The sequence below is a fragment of the Pseudonaja textilis genome, chromosome 5 (assembly GCF_049901715.1).
Source record: "Pseudonaja textilis isolate UNSWEBS1 chromosome 5, rPseTex1.2, whole genome shotgun sequence".
Taxonomy (NCBI): Eukaryota; Metazoa; Chordata; class Lepidosauria; order Squamata; family Elapidae; genus Pseudonaja; species Pseudonaja textilis.
In genome coordinates, this window is record NC_141994.1 from 60,510,262 (window position 1) to 60,535,521 (window position 25,260).

A 25,260-nucleotide genomic window follows, 5' to 3' on the forward strand; every position below is an offset into this window, starting at 1 on the left:
ATCTCAGTTGGCAGAAGAGATGGACACCTGTATTATACTAATCTGTCAGTAGTATTTCAATTCTATCCAGTCAGTAAAATTTTAAGTCAGTTTGAATAATCTTAAGACTTTCAAGACTTTTAATCTCTTGAAGAATGTTTGTGGTCAGATGTATTTCATGTCATGCAGCCTTGCGGAGTTTCTTGGGAATTCCAGGAAGCCTATAAGATATTATGGTGAAGTTATCTGGACTAAAATCTGAGTTTCTTAAGATATTCAGACAAAAGCAAAAACTGGCAACAGTTGGAAAGAAAAATAAATTATAATAGATGCTTCAGTAGAAAATTAAGAAATATTGCAGTATAAGTTATTCCAATTATTTTTTTAAGACTTATTCTATTGCTTCTAGGATAGGTGAAAATACTCAGTCTAAAAATGTGACCAGTATTGGACACTCATACATTAACAAATCTAAATAATACTTCATTATGCTGGTCTACAACTACAATAAAGATTTGATTTATGTGAATATTAAATGAACTAAGAGTACAATTTTTTGTTGTTCAAGAATTAATATATCTTCGTACTATAAAAAGAACCAGGCTCCACTTTGTATGCAATGGCTCTCCTTACATTTTTTTTTTCAGAATAGAATATTTTGTAGCATGGATGTGCAAAATAACTCTTACAATGTTTTTTTCAAAAGGCTTATGAAGCAACCATTGAGGCCAGGGCCAATCCAGAGATTAATGATAGATTTCAGCAGATCGAAAAAGAGGTGGCCCAGTATCGAGAAGAGTCTACCAAGGCTCAAGCTGAAGTTGATCGCTTGCTGGAAATCCTAAAAGAGATGGAAAATGAGAAGAATGATAAAGATAAGAAGATAGCTGAACTGGAAAGGTGAGAAGGGTGTAAGAGAGTGGGGAAGGAAAGACAAATTTCATATATATTGAGCTTTTAAAAAACTACGGGTGGGTACGCACTTAAAACAATGTTTTCTTAACAGTTGAGAAGTCTGCCATTTTTTGACTATTCCGAAAGATAAATTGAAATTTCGGGATTCTCTCTATGAAGTATTTATCTTTTTTACTAGACTTCCTTAATTTACTTAATAAGGATTTGGTGAGATATTTTACTTGTGGGCACAGTTTAAGATGTTGGTTTTATAAATGGGGTGCCATAAGGATCCGTCTTAGGCCCAGTACTCTTCAATATCTTCATTAATGACTTAGATGAGGGAATAGAAGGGGAACTTACCAAATTTGCTGATGATACTAAGCTGTCAGGAATAGCTAACACCCAAGAAGATAGGCTCAAGATCCAGATGGATCTTGACAGGCTAGAACACTGGGCCGTATCTAACAAAATGAAATTCAATGTAGAGAAAAGTAAAGTCCTACACTTAGGTAAGAAAAATCAAAAATACACATATAGACTGGGTGAAACCAGGCTCAATAACAGTAACTGAGAGGGATCTTGGAGTCTTAGTGAACAATTGTGAGCCAGCAGTGTGCAGCAGCAGCCAAAAAAGCTAATGCAATCCTAAGTTTTATTAACGGAGCAATGCAATCAAGATTAAGGGAGGTACTAATACCACTCTATAAAGCCTTAGTAAGACCACACCTGGAGTACTGCATCCAGGTTTGTTCACCACATTATAAAAAAGATGTTGAGACTCTAGAAAAAGTACAGAGAAGAGCAACCAGGTTGATTAGAGGACTGGAGACTAAAACATACGAAGAATGGTTACAGGAACTGGGCTTGGCTAGCTTAGTAAAGAGAAGGACCAGGGGAGACATGATAGCGGTCTTCCAATATTTGAGGGGTTGCCACAGAGAGGAAGGGGTCAAGCTATTTTCTAAAGCATCTGTAGGCCAGACAAGGAATAATGGATGGAAACTGAACAAGGAGAGATTTAACCTGGAAATAAGGAGAAACTTTCTGGCAGTGAGAACAATCAACCAATGGAACAGCTTGCCCTTGGAAGTTGTGGGAGCACCATCACTTGAGTCTTTCAAGAAGAGATTGGACTGCAATTTGTCAGAAATGGTGTAGGGTCTCCCGCTTGGGTGGGAGGTTGGACTAAATGACCTACAAGGTCTCTGCCAACTCTGATTATCTGTTAACTTGACTACTATCTAAGGAACCATGCATCTCCATACGAAGCTTTCTGACATTCTGGTTAGCGGCAGAGGTGTTTTAAATACTTTTGTTTGCCAGGTACATGGGGAAAGGGCCTTTTTCTACTGTGTACAAACTGTAAAATGCACAGAGAGCTGCACTCAATCTCCAGTCTTCTAGGACCTCCCTCTTCAGCCAAGACTTTCATGTTTGAGCCAATTTAGTAGTGATTTAACCATTTTTATAGGAGTTTAATTGATTGTTTTATATTTAATTATTGATATCTTCAGTACTATATAGGCAAAAAAGCAGGGTGTAAATCCTATAAATAAATGCTGCCATAAGCCAGTAAAATTATATAGATAGAAGTCACTTCTTAAGGAAATGTTCACTTAATCCTCGAAAGAAATAGCTTCATGGAATCGCTATTTCTTATCTTCTGGATTATTCTTTCATTTAATATAATATTTCAATGTGTCAACAGATCGATCCAGAAATCTAAACCTAACCCTAGCCGTAGGCAAGTGCAGGCAAGTATATTATAGGGAAAAGCTGTACATTTAGCATTGCCAATTCTCACGTTGAGTTTGATAGGGAAATGCAAAGTAAGCATTTTATTAAGAACGCACTAATAACTGACCACAGCAAATTCTCAGGATTGGATTACCAGCTCAGCTTTGTCTTTGGGTGGTACTTATCCTACTTAGAGTCAAAGATAGTTTTAAGAGGCAGGAGGCCTTTCTTCACCTGTTATCTTGGAAGGCACTTCATAAGTGAGGGAAAAAAGAGTTTTCTCATAGCTGTTTCCCATAAATAATGGAAAATCAATGCAGTTATCTCTGATATATCTGTTACAGTCAACTTTAAAAATATTAATTTATTATTATTTATTTCTTACCATCTTTTGATTTTCTGCTTTCTAATGAAACAGAAAAATAAAACAAAACCTTCTTGCTCTGAACTTGCTTTTCCATAATCATTTTTCATTGATATTTATGTTACATTTTTCTTTCTTTCTTTCTTTCTTTCTTTCTTTCTTTCTTTCTTTCTTTCTTTCTTTCTTTCTTTCTTTCTTTCTTTCTTTCTTTCTCCGGCTCTCTGGTTGATTTATTGTATGGTTTCTTTGGCAATGCCTTTTCTCAATAAGCATATATCATGCAGCCTATCTTCCTACCCAGGATCTGCCCCTGCATCACAGCCTGTAAGGAAGGTTTTTATGGAAGTTTGTAGGATAGAGAGTTTTGTTCAAGGCTAATTGTTTCTTTTCTGTGAGATGTTGTTTTATACTCATTGGCTACAGTTTTTCTTGGTTTTTTTCAGTATTTATTATTGAGTGAATATTTATTGCATCTTAACAATGCAATTTTTATAATAGTCTACTGGCATGAAATTACAAGGTCTTTGGAGTGATTTAATTTTTTTATCTCGCCCCTTATTCATTGGTAATATTGCTATAAATTTATAATATTGCTGTGAATAAAATCCCCAGTAGTTTTTCCCCATTAATTTTGAACCCATGTGTAAATAAGTACAAACAATTGAGGAAACTATTGTAAGAGCATAGGGAAGCATAGAGCATTTGCAGCATCCTATTTGTATGAATCGAGGGAGGGTTTTTTTTACTATAAAAACAAATAAAAATAAAAATAAATAAGGCACTGGAAATGAGAAATGGATGTCTTGAAAATGAAACATGGTTTTCAGGAAATATGAAAAAGTTAACAAGTTTTCCATTAAATGATATAGCTTTTAGTAAAGGGAATGTTATGAAGGAAAGGGTTTTGTTTTATTAAAATCACTAGTTTCTATTATTGTTTTAGTTAATATATAAATTAAAATTTCATTATCAAAGTGATACATCTGTTATCTAGCTTATAAATTCATTTGTCATTTAAGGGGTTGTGATAACACAGAATCGGAGAACCCCTTGTACATTATGAAAATTTCAGAGTTATATATAACACATACTGCATATAATGCAATACTTTGGAATGTGTATGCATGCACACAATTATAGCATATATTTGATTTTAAAAATATAAAGTCCATATTTAATGTTGAAACTACAAACATAAAATTCCTGATTGTTGCAGCCTTTTTGTCATCAGGAGCAAATGATTTATCAAACAGATTGTAAACTGTTTTGCTATGTAATTTAACCTAATGCCATTTCTTGGCAAAAAAATAAATTTAATTTTTCACAGTTTTAAAGGAATGATCTTAGAAAATAGTTATAATGTCTTTTATTATAAGCAAGTAAGTGATACATAAAAAGGAAACATTGACTGCTATTTCTGTTTTTAAATTCTTCTTGCTTAGATTGGGTGAAAAAAGATTAAAACCTAAGTATCCCTACTAAACTGATTTCCCATGCTGATTACAACAATACTTCAGGGAAGAATTGGTGATACGAGAGCAGCTTTCCCAGCATAGAGGCCAAAAGATTGTCAGTTCAGTAATAATCTTCAGTGACAAGGTTTAAGTAAAAAAAACTTGACCCATGTAGGTCAACTTGAGTCAAAGCTGAAATAACATGGTCTTTTTCTGTTCTACTAGAATTAAAGTGATACTAATATACAGCTTCTCTAAATCCACAAAAAATACGAAGCATATCATTGTACACAACTGCAATAGTTCAGCCAAAAGAAATGAAAAAGAGCATATCATTTATTCAGAATAACCTTGGTGGTGTCTTATCAGAATCCATCAACAAATTAAAAGCAATCAGTCATTGCTCTTTTCATGTTTTCAGGAGTTTGTGCTTTATTCTTAAATCTATGGGTTAATACCAAATGAGCAAAACAAATATTCAAAATTACCACTTTAAAAATAAATGATCTAAGCAATGTGCATTTGAAATTATTTAATTGAAAAGATAAAATATGCAAATTTAGTTTTATTCTAGCTTTGTGTAAAGATAAGTTTCATAGCTTCCACCTTTCATTATTATTTATAGTAATAAAAAAAATGGGTACAAGTCACATTTTTTGAAGCTTGGAAGAGGTATAACATCTAGACACTATAAAGAATCTGGGAACCATAGATGCTTGAAGAAAAAAAAAATTGCTTGTAATAATGGTGGCATAATTTTGCAACAAGATGTGATTTCTTTTAACTGCCCTTGTTTGTTTAGGCCTGCTGTATTTGGGGAAATTCCTTGGATCTTTTTAAAATTAGTTGACATGTTGGCTTTTAAAGGGATGTTGTCTGTTTAAATATTGGTGCACAATCTTTACCCTCAAAAGTTGTACATATCTTGATTATGCCTGTGGAAGTAGCTAAAAGACTAGTAAGCTCTTTCTTATCCATGGTTTGTTTAGAGTAAAATAACCCTTCTTGATTTCTTGTGGTCCTTCAAAACAAGAAATGTAAGTCATAAATAAATGCAGCATGTGGCTCTAGACTATTATGAGAGGAAATCTCAATTCTCATATAGTGATCAGCAGATCAGCAATGGAACTTCTGAAATTTGTACTTTTATCCTTGTAGAATAATATAAATGTGACCAACTAAGCTATCTGTATAACACACATTCACAATCATAATTGTTATATGTGAACTACAGCAATGTTTACTACTATCCTGCAACCATAAGTGTATTATATACACCAACACTGAGATTTAGTCTAGTTTTTACTGAATTGCTGTATAACAAACAAAATTGTTTTGTTGACAACAATTCAGTTGGCAATAATATAAAATCTTTTTAAACGTTCTTCTCTGAAATCTCCAATATTTGTGTCGATCAGAGATACTTTATTATTCTTCCAATTTCAATAAATAAAAAGGACATTTGTTGTGATCCAGATGAAAAGTACTAATCTTCAGAAGTCTACTTTTAGCACTCTAAAGTATAACCTTTGATAAATAAAATCCATTGCATCAATTCAGGTTGTATAAGCTTTTCAAATATCTTTGTATTGTTAACATATATTTTAGAAACTATTGTCAACACTGAATGGTTAATACTGAATAAGAGGACAGAGTATTGACTATTATTGTATTTTTTTCGGTTGCACCGCATCTGTGCATCTCAAAATGTGGACTTGAATTACAGATGACTTGAGAATAAGATGAAATAAAGTATTTTTTATGAAGTCTAATATTTGTATATTATTAAGATTGTTCACTCATTAAATATTCTAGGTTCCCCTGAAGCTTCATGAGCAACATATGGAACCTCAGTTTCACCTAATCTCTGTCCTCTTATTAAATTTGGTTTCCTCTTTGAGATAATCTTTTCGAATAAATATTAGCCTTGATTGAGGAACAGCCAAAAGAAACTTAGTATTGTCCAGATTTTAACTTTTCCACTAAAATGTTTAAGATAAGAACATTTACTCAACAGTAAAATCTTTTCATTGTGATCCACGCAGTGTACTGAGTATTCTTCCAGTGTTACTTTTGGGTGGCGAGCCCTGAAATAGTTTGGGTTTTTTATTCATTCATTTATTTATTTTATTAAATTATATGCTGCCTATCTCGCTGAAGGTGACTCTTGAATCACATGTTATATATGAAAATATACAATCTAACCAGATGGCTCTTTTGTTGATCCTAGAAACTTTCTTAAATATTGAGATTTGACTGAAAATGTCTTACTTTGCTTTCTGGCTCTGCTTTCTGATGCTATGCTGCTTTTCCGTCAGTCTTCTTGATGTGTCAAGTTTGGGGAGTGTGTTTCTCATTAAATCTTTCTCTGACTTTCTCTTTCTCATTCCCCACCCTGGACTTGCTGCTTGCTTCAGCCTTACTTCAAGGTCAGTATGTTAATTTAAAGATTTTATTAGACCGGTACGTCTGAAATTTGTAATGAGGCACTGCAGCTCTTTTTTTCCTATAAAAAAGAAATGAAAAATCTTAAACTGATGATTTTCTGCACAGCAGAAAAAAAATGTGCTTTGTGCATATATTGGCAGTGTTCTTACTACTGTGACAAGTAGAGAGGGTGGAACAGATAGTACATTAAGGATTAGCTTCTTCCCTCATCATCTCACTGACATAGTTTTCATCTCACTCATATTCAGTTTTCTTCCTTTCTAATCATGGTGAAGAGAGGCCAATAATAAACCATTTGCCAGTCACTCCAGATTTACTAATTAGTTTGATTGCTTATTATCAATTGTTTATTATTAGCTTTTGGTTCAGTGGTTTGTTCAATTTATCATTTCAAAAACTCTCATACTGCAAACATTGTAACAAACCCACCCTTCATCCCCCAATTTACAGTTTGTTATGGATTATACTTTATTTATATTTAAATATATTTTATTTGCTAAAATATTTGATGTGATCCTATATATGAGAGGAATGTTAGTTAATGGCTGTAGAAGTGTAATACCACAATGTAATAAATATCTTCTGAGTCTCAATTTTTGAAAAACCATGTGGATACAAGAAGAGAAATGCTTTTATGTAGTTAATCATAGCTACCAAATCAGTTGAGCATCCTTTTAACAAGCAGGCAGGTTGAAATAATGGTGGATATTTGCAAAATGACTCTCAAGAATATAGACTAATGAATATGATGCCAGTCACATGTTTCCTCTTTGCAGGTTTCAAGAATGACTGAAAGGGTATTATTAAATTTCTTAAAATATTTGTATAAGCAAGCTTGCAATAAAAGTCTGTGTTGAGCTATCGATCAGCCTCCCTCTTGGTATTAACTCCACTTACTCATATATAGGGGAGGATAAAGTTGGGAAGCAAAACTAACAATAAAACCCCCTGTTTTCATCACATGTAGTGGGAAGAAAATTTAAAAACACTGTTGTGGTAATTTCATAGCCTGTGTATGCCATAGAACTTCCAAACTTTTAGCATGTAGCTTTATTAATGCCATATGGAAGAGGATAGTGAACTAGGGCTGGCAAATCCCAGTTTTCTGCTAGGTAGATTTGTTTCAAGTCAGATCTAAAATACTTTAAAGTAAAAAACCGCAAAGGAGATTTTTTTAATCCAAGCAAAACAACACCTTAATTTTCTTAATTTCTGACTGGATAAGAAGCCAGCAGGAAAGAGATCTAATCACATTTCACTAGCTAAATGTGAAGAATACTAAACATATATTTGTTTAAAGGCATGTGCCAGAAGTTTCCACTGAAATATAGTTGCTAGGGAATTGTTTGGTATGTAGTGCATATTGTAAAGGTTCTGCATTTATTAAAAAAAAACGAATATAGTCTTATCTCTGGAAGGAAGAGTTCAGCTGGTTATTTATATGTAATTATTTTGTAAACATAAAATAAGTAACTTTTAAAAGTAAATTACATTTACAATAAAAGCCTTTTCACCTTCCTGAATGGATAAATATGCTATTGTAAAAATAAATGAATCGTAGAATCAGGAATGGTCTGATATTCATATATTTATTTACTATATAGGTAATCCTCAACTTACGACTTATGTCCTGCTAAATTGTTCTACAGATAGTTGTCTAATTATAAATAGGATAATTGAGTGCCAAAATATTAGGACATGGGAGATTTCTTTTTTTCTATTAAATATACTATTTTTCCTGGTATTGAAAGAAATAGAATCTCATTGGAAAGAACTTCATTAGCTATACTCTGTTCTTGTAGTGCTTGATGCTTCTTGCTAATGCTTTTAATTTTATCATTAATCCTGAACAATCCTTACAATTATACTTTTTGCCTTCGGTAGCACTTTACTGAAACCATTATTATTTGGTGTTCAAAGTGGGTTTCATTCCTGGATTTCTAAAATCAGAATTAGCTTTCATAGCTCTGCTACTATATAAATCTTAATAAATAAATAAAATATTTATAATATTTTTAAAGTAACCACATTCTTAAAATAACTGTCCAAGGAAAAACCTCAGTGTAAGAAAAAAAATGTAAACAGTCATTCAATTTACTTTGGTAAACAGTCAAAATTAAGAGTTTTAGATCCAAAAATATAGATTTTAAACCTTGCAAATCAGGATCTCATTTTACATGTCCCATCATGCAAAATTATAGATAGTTCTAAAGATTTACAATCTTTTTGTCTTCTAATACTGTAACATTAATATAGTTCAGTGATTCCCTTCACATACAAAATTCTATAGAAATGAAAATGTTTCTGGATATCTATACCTTTGAATTTTATTACAATCCTTTTTCAGGATTAGGTGCAAAATTTTCTCCTATCCATGTCTCACCATTTTCAATTCTACTTCCTTTTTCTTTCCTGTTTAGTTATCTGTATATGAAATTTGTTTTTAAGATTTGAGTTTCCTAGTTTCCGGAAATAAAATCCACCCAATCTTCTCATTTGGGACTTCTTCCTGGCACACATACAACAGGCTAGTTATAGTTTTGTGACTTTTAGAGGAACAAACATTGTTTTTATTGGCATTGGATACCATGTCTTATAAATGCAATGGAAAAAAGAACAGCAGCATAAGAAAATGACAAGGACTTGTGATAAAAGCTGAGAAAGAACTCCTGTTCAACTTACCAAGTTTTCATCTTAATAGTGCCACATTAATATTTGTCCAAAGCATGGTAGCTTTTTAATATTTAAATTTTAGTCTTGGGGATAGCTGAAAAGAAATGGGAAATGGATTTTAACATTCCAACCATAATACAAAATAGATATTGTCATAGTTTCATTTTTTTTTTTTGAAGCAGGAAGTTGAACAGAATTCTGTTTCACTCTTTCAGGTATATCTACTACTTTGATCTTAACAGAAACAAAGGCTGTTATCTGTCCTACTCCTGTGCCTGTTTAATTCCTACTTCCTTATCATCTAACTTGGGGCTTTTTAAAAAAAATCTTATTCACTTATTCACAATGTGCTTGAGGTATATTTTGTTCCTGTTTTGAACTTTAAATATGAAAACACAATAACCTGTGTATGAAGTAAGTAGTTACGTACTCTCAGCAAAAGGGGTCGTTGTCTTCTTTAGATCAAACCTGTGCAATTAGTAGAGGAGAAGGAACCTCACTGATAAATTAAAAATGTTTGTAGGCCACCAAGGAATACCTGGCAAACTGATTGACTGGCAGGTAGCAAAGTGGTCATAGTGCTGGAGAAGTTGTTGGCACTGAGGCTTGGAGCTACTTGGAGCATGTCTTTTGACAGGAAGTGAATTGACCTTTTAAAAATGCCGGTAAGCTTCACAGGCTTCTTGATGGTGGAACTTGTTGTGGTATGGCTCCTGTCAGCCATTCTCACTATCTGCGCCCCCCCCCCCCCACATCTTTTCCCCCTGTATCTTCTCAGACAAATTGTATGCTAATCTGCTTATTAGCCTTGCAAGGTAGTCCAGACCCAAAAAAACCACAACCAGGAATACTAGCTCTATTTTTAGGGTGCATCTTTCAAGACTGAAAGTATTTCTCCCTCCCTTTTAAAAAAAAAAAAATTCTCCAGAAAATTAGGGAGTCTCCCTTCTGAAACCAGTCCCATCCCCCTTTCTGTGGGCTGAGAAAACCCTTATATGCTAGTTGTCTAATCTGTGGCTCTCTCTCACTGTGAATCTTTCTCTCTCTCAAAGCTTTCCCAGGCTTTGTTTTTCTATTTTTGTTTTACTCCATAATGGGATGCTTTAAAAAAAAAGGCTGCTTATATTTGCTTCTCGTTTTCTTTCTGTCAGTCTTCCAAAGTTCTAGCTTTTAATGTTTCTAGCCATCTTTTTTTACTGAGCTTAAGGCTTCTTTCTTCCTTTCACCAAAAACCAAAGATGTATTGTCCAAAAACAGAGATATGCCAGCATCTCTTGCTTCTGTTAGAGCCCCCTTTATGACTTTGTTGGCAGTGTGTGTGTGTGTGTGTGTGTGTTTGCACAATGTTTCATGGTGCTTTAGGGCAGCAGTCACCAACCGGTGGGCCGTGACAAAATTTTGGTGGGCCGCAGAGAAATCTCACCCCCAGAGCACCCCCTCCAAAGCAATTAATCCAGGCTGCACAGAAACACAAGGCTGCACTGCCCACAGGGCCCGTGGGAACCCTCTTTTTTAAAATAAAAAATTCAATATTTACATGCATGGTGTGTTGTGGGTTAATTTTGTGGGTTTGCTTGCAGGCAAATTTTATGAGTTTGCTTTCAAAAAAAATTTATGTGACAGACTAAGCTAGCCAATGGCAGATAGATTGATTTCTGAATGAATCTGCGATTCTGTGAGCATCTCAATCTGCCTACTTGCTCTGCCTGATTTGGGGTAAAAGTTGCTCTTTTTTAAATAAAAAAAATTCAATATTTATATAAATATTTATAATATTTACATACAAGCTGTGCCCAGTCAGTCACATGACCACCAAGCCACACCCACAAATTAGGCCACGCCCACATAACCTGTTAGTGGTCCCTGAGGTCCAAAAGGTTGGCGACCCCTGCTTTAGGGAACTGTGATAATGTGTTAATGAAACAAAATGAAGGGGGAAAGAACGTGTTCATTCTAGAACCATCGGGGGCGGGGAGAATCAGAAGAGGTGAATGGGTTGCTTTTCCTGTTCCTTCACTAGGATGCATTCCTATTAAAAACCAATAGCAAAATGGGGGAGGGGATATTCATCATCTTCCTCATTTTTCTATCTGACTTTCCTTCCCTACCTCTTCCTTTAAAATGTGGTGCCTTGTTTTTATTTCTTCTTCCTTGGAAGTATCTGTATTTTCATCTCTCAGATTATCATTTTTTTTTCTATGATTACTAGTACGGAGCCCTTGTCCTACCTTGACAGAAATTCTGCTGCTGAATTTTGCTTTTTTTCCTTTGTGCATAAATGATACCCTATAAAGTTATAGACCTATACACTATCTGAAGACATTGATTTATTATCTTTCATCCATATTCATCCAAATATATATTTCAGGGGCTCGTTCTCCAATTTAGAACATTTGCCTCTTTCATACTTTTACTATATGGGTTCTCTCTTTGCAGCTGCTTTGAGAATTATGGTGCTGGAAGATTTACATCATGTTACTTTTAATAATGTAACCTCAATATTTGACCATTCTACATGCAGAATGAAAGGATAGAAAGTCAAGGCTTCTTAAAATTGGACTGATATACTGTATATGTCTTCTGTGAATTTGGATGTTAAAGAACATTCCTGAAAATACATTGAATAGTTAGTTAGTTTACTTTATTGTTAGTTAGTTAGTTAGTTTACTTTATTATCATTGCACCTCGTACAACTAAATCAAACGCCATTTTCAGTGCACATCATGACCATGAAAATAAACACAAACACACATTCTTCACTCTCCAGATATTGAACTGAAAACCCCCGACACCACACCAACACTGCACTATACAGCAGAATTGAACAGAGATACTGCCCTGGGATAGAAGCTGTTTTTCAGCCTATTTGTCCTTGTTTATGCTGTACCATCTGCCAAATGGTAATAGTTCAAAAAAGGGTTCCCAGGATGAGATGGATCTTTGAGAATGTTCTGAACTTTCTTATCCAGGTCATGGTTGTCCCAAAGATGCTTTTTTTCAGGAGGCAATTGGACTTTCTTGTTTTTTGAAGACCTTTCAATTCTCATCCAAGAAGCTTCTTCAGCTCCACTCCCCACTATTCTGTCCAAGCTGAAGAAGCTTCTTGGATGATAAGCAAAACATCCTCAAAAGAAAAAAAACAAGAAAGTCCAGTTGCCTTCTGAAAAAAGCACCTTTGGGACATACTAAATAGTTAGGAAACACGAATAAATAACTTATAAATCAATTCAAAGTTCTCACTAAGCACAAATTATCATGCTTAGCCCAGGGGTGGGATTCTACCAGTTTGCACCTATTCGCTAGAACCAGTTGTTAACATTCTAAGCAGTTTGGAGAACCAGTTGTTAGAAGAAGAAATTACTGGCCTAATCTTGTAAGGAAGGCAGGAAGGAAACATTCTGGTGTTGCTTACAGAAACTGCCTCTCCATTAACCCTTATTACATTCTTGGCAGGACTGGAAACTGCCTCTCAGGAACGTCTCTGGAGTTTTTTCCCCCTCCTTTGCTGGTACTTTGCTTGTGTGGAGTGACAATTCAAAGTTACAATGGCACTGAAAAAAGTGACTTATGACCATTTTTCACACTTATGACTGTTGCAGCATCCCCACAGTCATGAGAGGCCAGGCGGGGAGATGCGTGCCACTAGTGAGTGATGTTGAGTTGGCCACGCCCAGCCAGTCACATGACCACCAAGCCACACCCACCAACTAAGCCATGCCCACAGAACTGGTTGTTAAAAAATTTGAATCCCACCCCTGGCTTAGCCTATCATATTTTGAACATGTCCAGCTTCCTTAAAAGGTCCACAGTGCTGGAAAGAGTGGAAGGAAAGAAAAGAGAATGATTAGTAGAAAGGCAAATAGGTCCACCTACCTTCCTACTGATCACCCTCTTCTTTTTCCTTCCACTTTTGTAATCAAGATCAGCAGTAATGAATGTACCACTTAGACACCTAAAAGATGCAGCTGAAGACTAATCTCAGAGAGAATGTATCTGTGTGGCCATAGAGAGTTGATGCTGACTTGGCATCATCTAATCAGTCAGTCAGTCAGTCAGTCAATCAAGCCTCTTGCAAATCTTCAAATGCTTCCTGATATGTCTTTGCCCATGTTTCCCCTATTCATATTTTGAACTGTTACCATCAGGGAGACACTATAGGTGTCTTAAAATGAGGACTAATAGACTGAGAAACAGTTTCTTTTCCAAGGCAATAATTGTCTTGAATCAAACAATGCATATGTGATTTAGCCCTATGTATATAGTGGCATTTTTAAACTATCTAACTTACTATATGTTTTAGATAGGTTTTGGAGTAGGTTTTTAATTATTATTATTATTTTAATTATTTTAATTTTTAAATACTCTGTAGTGTGCTTGTGATGTGTTTGGGGCACTGTGCTGGAGTAGCTTTCAAATTTCACTGTATTTGTAGAATGCAATGATAATAAAGGTATTCTATTCTATTCTATTCGGTTCAGATTTCCTAGCTAAATCTGTAGTAATTTGTGCTAAGATTGCATATTGATAAATGAAGTAATTGCAGTGCTGTACCTTCAATAAGAAACATGTCATTTATTTTCCTGTATCCAGAAGGTCTATTTCCTACTTTCCTCTGTTTTGCTTTTAGTTCTTGGTTCCCTGCAACGAATCACAGATATTTGAGTTGTTGGAACTAAGGGAATAAAATAATAAACAATTAAAAGAGAGGAAATCCCCAACAGCTACCCTTACTGAGAAGAGTAGCAAGAGAGTATAAAGATAGTAAAAATGAGTACATTTTTTTAATCTCCTGCTGAAATATTTTAGTTTCCTGATTTTAAAAATGTGTATTTCTTACTAGCATATGGTTAAGACATTGAGATAAAATCACGGAGATAAATTAATTCTCTAGCCACTTTAGAGTTTTGTGCAGCTGGTAAAAGATGTGATCTAAATATGACATTACACTTCTAGTTTCCTTCCATAGATGGCATACTTGCAAAGAGAAGAGGCTTCCATATGTTGTTATATGTCAAGAAACCTCTTCGGTTAATTGTCAAGAGAACAGATAGGATGCAGGCAAGACCGTAATCTTCTCTGGGTCATCTGCCAAAGCAAGCAAGGTCAAAACAATATCTAATCAAAGAATATCCAAATTTCTAATAATGTACATAGCTGAATATTCATTATTTGGCTAACGGCTTTTAAAGCCTCACTTATCTTAAAAAGCAATTCCTAAACATTGTTATATTACAGACTACTATTCTGGTTTTCGTATCCTTTGCCATGTAAGGGGCATTCAGAAAACTTCTCCATAGTAGGAAATTCATGATATAACACGTGTGTGTGTGTGTGTGTGTGTGTGTGTGTGTGTGTGTGTGTGAATTTTCAGGGGCCCCTCCCCCATTGCTTTTCTTCGTATAAAAATGTTCCATTAATCATACTCTTAATTGATGAAAGATTTGAAGGGCCATTGGCATAAGTAAAGTAGCAATCTTATCCACTATGTGAGAACTCTTGTCTTCACCCTGTTCATTTATTCTTCTGGTCAGAAAACAATCAGGAATTCCATCACCATATATTTGATTGTACTGCTGAAAAGCAAATCATTTTCACATTGAAATTTTTAAAAAAAACATTTGCTTTTTTGGTTTCCCTGGTGGTCTTGCGGATTGTCTGAAAATTACTGTGATCTACCATTTTTTTGGCTTTCAATCCAGGTTAAGAAGCCCTAGTACAAAGGCAGTACTGCTGATGGTTATTTTATAGTGCATTTTTCATATCATTCTGAAGTATTTTTTTTGAAGTGCTTACTTTTTTGTCATGTCATGTTTATTTAATACAGCTGGATTTCATTGTCTTTTACTGCTAAAAGAGCAGAAAGTAGTTGTGTCCTGGTCTGTAGGAGTTCCATCTTCCTGACCAGAAAATCCTTCTGACAGTCTGCAAATTTTAATTACTTATTGCTACATTTGCTGTTGCATTTGTGTGATTGGGACAGTGTAGGGATACAGTCTGGGTACTATGCATCCTGCTTCACAGAATCACTCTTACTGAGCTAGCTGAGATGGTTTGCCTTTAAACCAGATGTGGTATTCAGCAGGTTCTGACCAGTTCTGGAGAACTAGTAGCGGAAATTTTGAGCAGTTCAGACAACCGGCAAATACCACTTCTGACTGGCCTCGCCCCCCCCCCCCCATCTATTCTCTGCCTCCCCAGTCCCAGCTGACTGGCTGGGTCTTCTTTTGTTGCCCTGCACAGGAGAACAGGGCTGGAAAGCAGGTTAGCGGGGTGGGGAGGGAATGGGATTTTGCTGTAACCTTCCCCAGGAATGGGGAGGGAATGGGGATTTTATAGTATCCTTCCCCTGCCATGCCCACCAAGCTACGCCCACAGAACTGGTAGTAAAAAAAATTGAATCCACCACTGCTTTAAACTACCTCACACATATTGTCTTGGGGGATTTAAGTGACTCTTCTGATGTTGCCCAAGCAAGAGTGTCCCAGAACACCCACAGACCTGTCCCAGCCCCACACATACAGCATGATACAAGTTGTTTATGTTGTTCTGTTTGGTTGTACAGAAAATATCACAGTGGGGGGAGCTATCTGTAAATCCATTGTCCTGGAAAGATCATTTTCTGGTCAGGTTTGAAATGTCAGCTCTTATGATCCTCTGCCAGGGAACATGCCAGTTAAAATGGTCCAACCAAGGTACTTGATCGATATGGATCTTAGAATGTGCTTGAGGAATTCCTCCTTATCTGTTGGCGATATTTTCAAAGTCCTAGCTGATTTGAGAATTGTGGAGATAGGCCAAGTAAATGATACTGCTGCTTTTTAAATGGTCAAAGGGAATTGAGAGAAACAAAGGACGTGGCAGTGGGTAAGAACACAAGTGGACCACAATCTACATTCGACTCTGGCCAGATGTGTCATGCACCCCCAGTTTAGCGAGCAGGGGAAAAGTCGCAATACGTCACGTGATGACAATGTGACACCGCGAGTTTGCCACCCCTGGTTTAATATCTTTTCCATTAAGGTTCTGCAGATGGAAGTAGGGACTAATGGAGACCTATTATGATCAGTTTTATTTGCTCTTTTCAAACAAAGTTTATGAGGTTTTCCTCAGTTGGGAATCCTATAACCTTAATTGAAACAGAGTACAAGAAGGTAACTTCTGTAACTTCTTGTTTGGGGTGTGCCTAAAAGATCTTTCAATCATGTAAATTCTCATCTAAAATCCAAGAATTATATTTTGAGGCCCAGGTTTAATATTTTTTTCCTTTGCTGGTAGAACACAAAAGAGTACAATATAACATTGGAATTTGATTCCATAAATACATGTTTAGATTTAAGGTATTTCCCTGTCTAGGATTAGAGTTTGTTTCTTTCTCTTTCCCTGTCTCTCTCTCTCTCTCTTTTTAGCGCAGCTGCTAATGGATTGTGAAGATTAAAGGGTTCTGTAATTTGTGATATAGGAGCTTTGTTCATGAAGAACTTCTATTCATTTCTCTTTCCCCTTTTAACCTATTGTTCTGTAAGGATACACAACACAGAAAATAAATTGCTGTTTCCTGACAGGTCATTAGACGGTCTACCTCCCAAGTGCATAGATTTTTTTAAAAACTTGTCTTTGATCAATATTTAAGCTCTCCTTTTTCTATTGTGAAGGGATGCACAACTTCCATAGTTCAACTTAAAGCTTTCTGAAGAAATGGCCATATTTTTAAAAGAATTTAAAGCATCTGAGCTAGAATTCAATATAATTAGATTCAACAGAATCATTTAGTTTTTCATCAGAGATTTAGTGTAATACAAGTGGGTTTTTGGGAGGGGGGGAAATACATATGCACTGCAATATATGCAGTGCTCGTGTTAGTAGTATGTCTCCAATTACTCTCGTTCTTGTTCAAAAGTAGCAGCACTGTGCTTGGAGAAATATCTCCAAATTATTTTCTTTTATTGATGGGGCTTTTTATCCATTTCTATATTAACTCTTCACTTCATGGAAGAGTTTTCTTTTTCATTTCACATATTTATTATGCTCAGTGAGGAGTTGGGCCATTCAAAATTCTTGAAGCACCCCCTCATGCAAGTGCCGGTATTCTGAGGTGATTTCTGTCCCTCTGGTAGCAAAGATTTTTAAAAATTAAAATTAAAAAAATACCTATTCTTTCTTGAAGATTAGCATACTATATATATAATATATAGATTAGCATACTATATATATATATATATATATATATATATATATATATATATATATAGAGAGAGAGAGAGAGAGAGAGAGAGAGAGAGAGAGAGAGAGAGAGAGAGAGAAGAGATATCTTTGGTTGTTCGGGTTTCTCCCGCGTAAGATTCAAGTATCTAGGCAACGTTTCGATGAAGTCTCATTCATCATCTTCAGGCTTCTGTCTCCGGCTCTGTGCTTCTCAGAGTAATGTGAGATTGCAGCTGCTTCCTCCTTTTAACTGCCAGTGGGGGTGGGACTTGATTGGGTGGGGGCTTGGCTGTGTTCTGATTGGGTGGGGGTGTGTTCTCATTGGTAGGGGGTTTCAAAGCCACAGGACATGAAATTGATTTTAAAAATACCAGAACCATCGCCAAAACCGAACACTTCAACAGCAGAATAATCAGAGAAGCCATAGAGATAGAAAAACGCCCACACAGCATGAACAAACGAGATGACACCTCCCGCCTTCCAGCCATTTGGAAACCCGCCCTCATGAACAGACGAGTACCTAACATGAAGAAGGACACCAGACCCACACCCATGAGAGCCACACAAGATGCCACCACCACACTTCCATGTAGAAAACAGACTCACACCCACTCAGAAGATGAGACACGACCATGGACCAGAAGCTGCACTGCAGCTGCATCACTACCCACTTCAAACCCCTCCGAGCCATACATGAAGCAAACCGACACCCACTATGAAGATGCAGCACGACCACGAACTCGAAGCCAAACAGCAAGATCACAACTCACCAGCTCAAATCCCCAGCAACTAAGACTAACCTGAGCACAACCAAGCCCCACCTGAACAGAACACGCCTCCAACCAATCAGAACACGGCTAACCCCCAACCAATCAGAACACAGCCAAACCCCTACCAATGAGAACACACCCCCACCCAATCAGAACACAGCCAAGCCCCCACCCAATCAAGTCCCACCCCACTGGCAGTTAAAAGGAGGAAGCAGCTGAAATCTCACATTACTCTGAGAAGCACAGAGCCGGAGACAGAAGCCTGAAGATGATGAATGAGACTTCATCGAAACGTTGCCTAGATACTTGAATCTTACGGGAGAAAACCCGAACAACCAAAGATCCACATACAAATACCCGAGAACCTCAGAAAACATATATATGTGTGTGTGTGTGTGTGTGTATACATATATATATATATGCACTGTCAGATGGTCACTAAGCAGGCCAGATTAATTAGTTTTTCCACCTGAGAACAGTTCTCTGGGAACAGACAACTAAGAAGTTTCTCAGTTTCTCTTTGTCGGTCTCGGTGTCCCCATTTATAAGATCATTGTTTTTCCTCTTGAGAACACAAAAGTCACCCTATTTCCTTAGTGAGTCTGCATTTCTAATATTATGTTTTCACATTGTCATTATGGGATACTGAGTGTAGATTAGGGAGAGAGAAAAATGAATTTCAACAACTGTAGAATCAGGCTGCCACATAACAAAATGGGCAAAAGTGAAGAAGGTCTGAATATTTCCTGAATGTGCTGTAGATCAGGCAGTTAGTCAACCAGCTGAGAGTTCAAAGCAAAATAAGCTTGAAAATAATACACATTGTTTCCAATAATGAACTACTCTCAAGCAGAACATTTTAAATTAAAAGCTGTAATTTCCCACTCTTCCTCAGTTGATATTCAACAAATTTTGTCCGGTTATGCCATGCCTGTTAAACCTAATTTGACTGCAAAGCTACCCAGTGTCGAAGTGTGGTCTTCAGATATGGAAGATGATTAGGAAGACACATTTCAGTAATCTCTTTTGTGTTGCCAGCCACACCAGTGATGCTAAGCCAGCAACCAGCTGTACCACTCCTGCTCTGGGCCCTTCCAGACCGTGAGCCTCCTCCACCCAATTCTTGAGAACTTTGCATCTGAAAATAGAACATAAACAGACAGGCATAAGAACATTTGGCTATACCAAGAAATAGTGGGAAATGACAGGACTAGTTAGGATTTACGTCTGAAGAGTGTAAAAGTCTCCTGGTATTTCAGAAGCATTCTGAGAAGTTGTTGGTCCATGAAGGCCTCTGTGATTGTCCAATCTATTTGTAGAACCTTTCAGCAACTTGACTCAGGTTGTTTCTGGTTCTCTCTCTTACTCACTGCTTTAGATGCTGTACTCCCAGTAAGGTTGTTTCTGTTTGAATGAAACTTGGATTGAATTCACAGTTTAAAAATAAACCTTATATAATTTTAATATGACTGTAGCCCAGATAAAAGCTGCTTGTGAGGCTAGGACATCCAGACATCTTCAGCTGCCTTATTTTTAAGTTGTTCTCCTTTACAAGTGAGTGCTTCAGTGCCTCTCTACATTCCCATATTTAGCTCATCAAAATGGTGAATAGCTTCCATACTACCATGGCAGCGAAGATCAGATTCCTGGAGAGAAAGTTCTTGTGGAGAGTAATTCTGGTTCTGGTGCTCACCCAGATGGAGAAAGCTTGATGGCATTGCCTAATCCTCATTTAAAGAATTACCCTCAGACAAGGTCACAAGCGTTTGCTGTCTCGGGAAACTGCCTTTTTAATTTTGGTGGCCAGTTGAGCTGGCTAGCATATTATTCAATGTCATGCATGAAGGCAAGCTAATTTTGCCTCCTGAGATCTCATTTCTACCACAGACTGTCTCTCTTTCGTCTGAGCCAGGACATTCCACCCACATACAGACTCACATCCTATAGCTTGGAGCAGTATTCGCGCACTCTTGATGCCTTTAGAGCAGTGGCCTTTTGCTGAATAATTACCAGTTGCAGGAGAGATCAGTTCCTGTTTTGGGGACAAGAGTTATCATTGTAGCAGTTCTTTAAAGAGTTGTAACCACCATAAGGATTTGCTGTGATCTAGAAAATTAGCAGTGTCCAAGTCACATTAAGGGAGATGTTTAGACACAGCTGTGACAACCCTCTGGATTTCCTTCAGTGCAATCTTTGCCAAAATTGTACTTGGACACAATATCCAAGCACTATGGATATCCAGAAAGATGTGCAGTTGGGAGAAGGATCTTTTTTTCCCATACTTTGTGGTCATAAGTAACCAGTTCTACAAAATTTTACTTTGCTTGGAGTGTTGACAAAGTACAGATTTCTTCAATGAATAGCTTTCCTAATTAGCATCCCTTCTGGAATATATTTTAGAGGTTCCATATAAATAAACCATGGACTCCTTTTTTTCCTTTAAAAAAAATTGATAACTAAGTAGGATTTTCTTTTTATTAAATCACTAGTGGTTTTCAAGTAAATTATTAATGTAGTATTGTAGTCATTCTTAGTGTCTATCATAATGAGGGAAATTATAGCCTTTTTGCATATTAAAGAAATTTCTAGCTTGGAATCTTGAATATGAATTAATTGTATAATGTTTTATGTATGCATGCATGTAGATTGCAGGGATGATCTGTTTGTATTTGTTGGAATTACAATCTGGACAGCTGCTGTTTGGTCAAAATCTATAAACTATGAATTTCCAACCTTCATGGAATTGCAAACAATTGCAAGTTTGCATTTCAGGGACCAGAATCTGTACGTTCAAGTGGGAATAAAAAACAAGCAAATTATTTTCAGTTATAGGACAAATCCCATGTATGTTGTTTATAATCAGAGTGGTTTAATTTATTAGACTTGGTTACTTCTAGAAATAAGTTAGCAGAAGGAACTGTTAGTTATTTCTAAAACTGGAGAATCAAATATTATTTAAGTTACCTGTAAAATTCTCTTACACTACTTGCTATTTTCAAATGTATGTGGATTGCACAAGTGTTTGAATATTTTATTTCCTATTTGTAGGCAAATTAAAGATCAGAATAAGAAGGTAGCAAATTTAAAACATAAAGAACAGGTGGAGAAGAAAAAGAGTGCACAAATGTTGGAAGAAGCAAGGAGACGGGAAGACAATCTTAATGACAGTTCCCAGCAGTTACAGGTATCATCATATCATATATATGTAATGCATGATCATCTGAATTAAACTGTTTTGTTTTGCTTGTTTTCTTTAAAACTTACTTTTAGTATTAAGGATTGTTTTATACTTAAATGTGTAACTTTGCCCTCATAATATTCTAAGCTTCTAAAGAGTAAATCGTTTGGTTTTAGCACTTGAATCTCTCTCTCTCTCTCTCTCTCTCTCTTTCTCTCTCTCTCTCTCTCTCTCTCTCATACACACACACACACACACACACACACACACGGATTGCACTGTACAGTAATCAATTTTTAGTTCAGTCAATAACCGGCATAAAACGAACACATTCAAACAAAAGAGTTAAAAAAAACAAAGCAGCAAATATCATTTCAAGTGACTTCTTTGGTAAAAGAGTAACAAAAAGTAATTTAAGTAAAACTGTGAGTGTAAAATAGAAGTAGAAATAGTAGTAACACTAAAATACTAAATCTAAAACTGCTACTTCTGATCAAAAGAGAAGCATAAATTTCCTTGGCATAATGAAGTATTTTTTAGTGTATGTCTTCTGAAACAGCCGACAATAAAACATTGAACTGAGCTAATGTTAGAGCCCTTCTCAGTTTGGAAAAGGAGATAACATTTAAGTATTTGGCAAAACAAAAGAAATTGCCTGCTGAGATATTGAGAGATACACAACCTTATTTGTGTATTTTCAGCTTACAAAAGTATCTTACTTAACATCCTGACGCTGCTTCATTTTACACTTATTCGATGTGTATTTCCTTCCATATGCCATTCCTCCCATATGCCATCACAGAATATATACAGGTGCTATATATTGTGGTAAGCATATACAAAGATGAATTTATATATAATAGATGTTGTGTTCCTATGAAATCTAAGTGTGTATCTAACGGTTCCATGACAAAAATGTAGATCTGATTGCTACTCCAGCAAGTAGTAGTCTGGAGTAACTCAAAATAGGTTGTCCTATATGTAGGCTTACATCTGACTGGCTCATGCCAAATTCAGTAAGATTTTAGGCAAAAAATCCAAACTTTCACCAGAAACCTAATTTAAGAGATTAATGTATAACCTAGGCATATGACTGATTCTTAAGTGATGATATATTTATTGGTAACTAATTGTTTTGTGACAGCAACAGTTGTCACTTTCATTTAATTAATTTTTCCAAAGGATTTGTTGAATAGTAGTGTAGGTGTTTTTCTGTGTATATTTCTGAATGTATAATATACAGAATTTATTTGAACATCAAATTAAATGTTCATCTGATTATATTATAATATTAAGGGCCACCAATTTTATGCAAGACAAAATTATCAATGTTCTATATATTTCCCCTTTTTTGAAAGTGGAAATTAACTGGATTCATTTATGTACAAAAATAATTGTTCCTTACCACCAGTGCAGAGTACATGGAAATCTGTTACCTAGCTCTGCTTTTTTATTCCTCGTGTTTCTACATACTGTAATTATTCAGATGTATTGTACTTGGACAAACAATTCTTTGCAGAACTGAAAATAACAACTAAAGATTCTGAATGTGATAGTCTGGATTCTGATATAAGGTAGACAACCTAATGAGTATTTTTCCTGACTATGTAGTCAGAACAAAGAGCACACTGTAATTTTCTAGGACTGTCTTTTACAGATTGATTAAGTATAATTCTAAAGCTTTTAGCAGCGTTATACGAATGTAGTCAACAAAGCTGCAGAAGGCATAAAAGAACTACTATTCTTGACGCCATATTAGTTACTCTATGAAGGTCATTCAGTTACCATCTTTGTTGATAGAGTATTCTGATATGAACACTTTTTATCTGTTAGATCCATGTTGCATTCTGCTCTTTTCTTTCCTAATCCACATACATTAGTAGTAACAAGGAAATGAACAAATCTTTCTACTTTGGTTTCACTTTTTCACTGTATTCTACTTTCTTACTTGTTTCCCATTTTAAAAAAAAACCAAATAATTATATATAGGAATGCATTTCTTCTAATGTTTGGATTTTTTATATTGAATTTTGTGTTAATATGTATATTTTTGCCAGCTAGTTTCTCAAAGGTAATAACATTTTTATTATTTTCTGTTAATAGAATTTAGAAACTAGTACGAGGCTTTAATTTGCAAAAATGGTCAGGAATTCAGATTTGACCTCCCATCATTTTCCATTTCCTTTTAATTAAAATCATGGCTTGATTGCTCCACTCTTTTCCATGAAGTGTTTTCCTATCTTAATACTGTTTTGAGCATGTATATTTCACACAACTAACAATATCACTCTTATAGACATACTGTAGGCATCTTTCATTCAGAAAAGCCTGGCAGCCCTGATATAAATACCATTCATGGTAATTACAATGCTATGTAGGATTCTACAGTTATGGAATTGTCCTGTCATATAATTGGCAGAATCCAAAGCACTTGGTAGATGATCATTTTATCATAACAGCAAATCAAGTCTTTATTACAATCATAGACCAGCATAAGGAAGGTATAACAGCTAGGAAAGGCAACTGTTTCTTGTTTACAATTTCAGAAACAGAAAATGATCCAACATTTGCTATAATGCATTTCAAGTTTTCAAATTTGATTAATCATCTCTAGTTGGTTATATTTTCAGGCATTAAATGAATATTTAATGTAGCATGTTGATCTGTAAACATGTGTTTTATTATGAGAAGATTATGTTCCTAATCATATAGTACAGGATTTTTCAAATGCAATTTATCTTATTCCTTTGTCTTCAGTTTTTCACGTGATTTTTTCAACTGGATCAATTATCTTTATATGAAAGGAGGTTGAGAGATCTCAGTTGTTTTTTTAAGACAGTTTTTCTTAAGTCATTTACTACATCCCACTGCATCTTCTTCTGGTTTCTTTCTTTTGAACTGTCAGGTTGAGGGTACCTGTGAAGAAAGGGTAATGCTTACTGTACGTCTACATCTTCTGCCTACTAACCTGAATTGCACGTGAAGATGTGCTTTTGCACACAAAAAAATACCCAAAAGTCTCTAGCTATCTTAACACTAACTGCACTGCTATTGCTCACCTCAGTTTGCTAACTTTTGTCTTGGCTATGGATTTACTCCAGCTCTTCCTTCACCTTACATCTGTGATTTTTCTTCTGTATGAAAACTTAATTTTGTGGAATTCCATTGCTGGAAACTCCCTTGTGGGTAACCTAGCACTTGACCTATTTGCTCTAGAAGCTACTTCATCTGGTGTCCTGTCATTTTCCAGGATAGTTTGCATAAGAAGGATGATCGAATTGAGGAGCTAGAAGAAGCACTGAGAGAGAGTGTACAAATAACTGCAGAACGGGAAATGGTATTAGCTCAAGAAGAATCAGCCAGGACACAAGCTGAAAAACAGGTTTGCATGCTTATGGTCAACTGGTATCGATATTTCAGGTTAACTTGGGTAACACAAGTAAAGGAAATATATTAAATAATGTGACATATACTTAATTTTTTTCCCCATATATAAATTTTAGGCCTGATAATAAGCTTTCTCAGTAATGCTATCACATCTCACTATGTAAGTAGCAG

General features: G+C 35.7%; 1 protein-coding gene across 10 annotated transcripts in view; it reads left to right on the forward strand.

Annotated features, from left to right (window-relative positions):
- Positions 1 to 25,260, forward strand: part of ERC1 (ELKS/RAB6-interacting/CAST family member 1) — a 140,653-nt gene that overhangs the window by 47,698 nt on the left and 67,695 nt on the right. For 8 of the 10 annotated variants that reach the window (XM_087935049.1, XM_087935046.1, XM_087935048.1 and 5 more), the window contains 3 exons: positions 686 to 879; positions 21,573 to 21,708; positions 24,953 to 25,084. In XM_087935049.1, the coding sequence (XP_087791175.1) occupies positions 686 to 879; positions 21,573 to 21,708; positions 24,953 to 25,084 (462 nt within the window). The remainder of the gene's footprint in view (positions 1 to 685; positions 880 to 21,572; positions 21,709 to 24,952; positions 25,085 to 25,260) is intronic. The other 2 variants (XM_087935052.1, XM_087935053.1) reach the window with 1 other exon arrangement.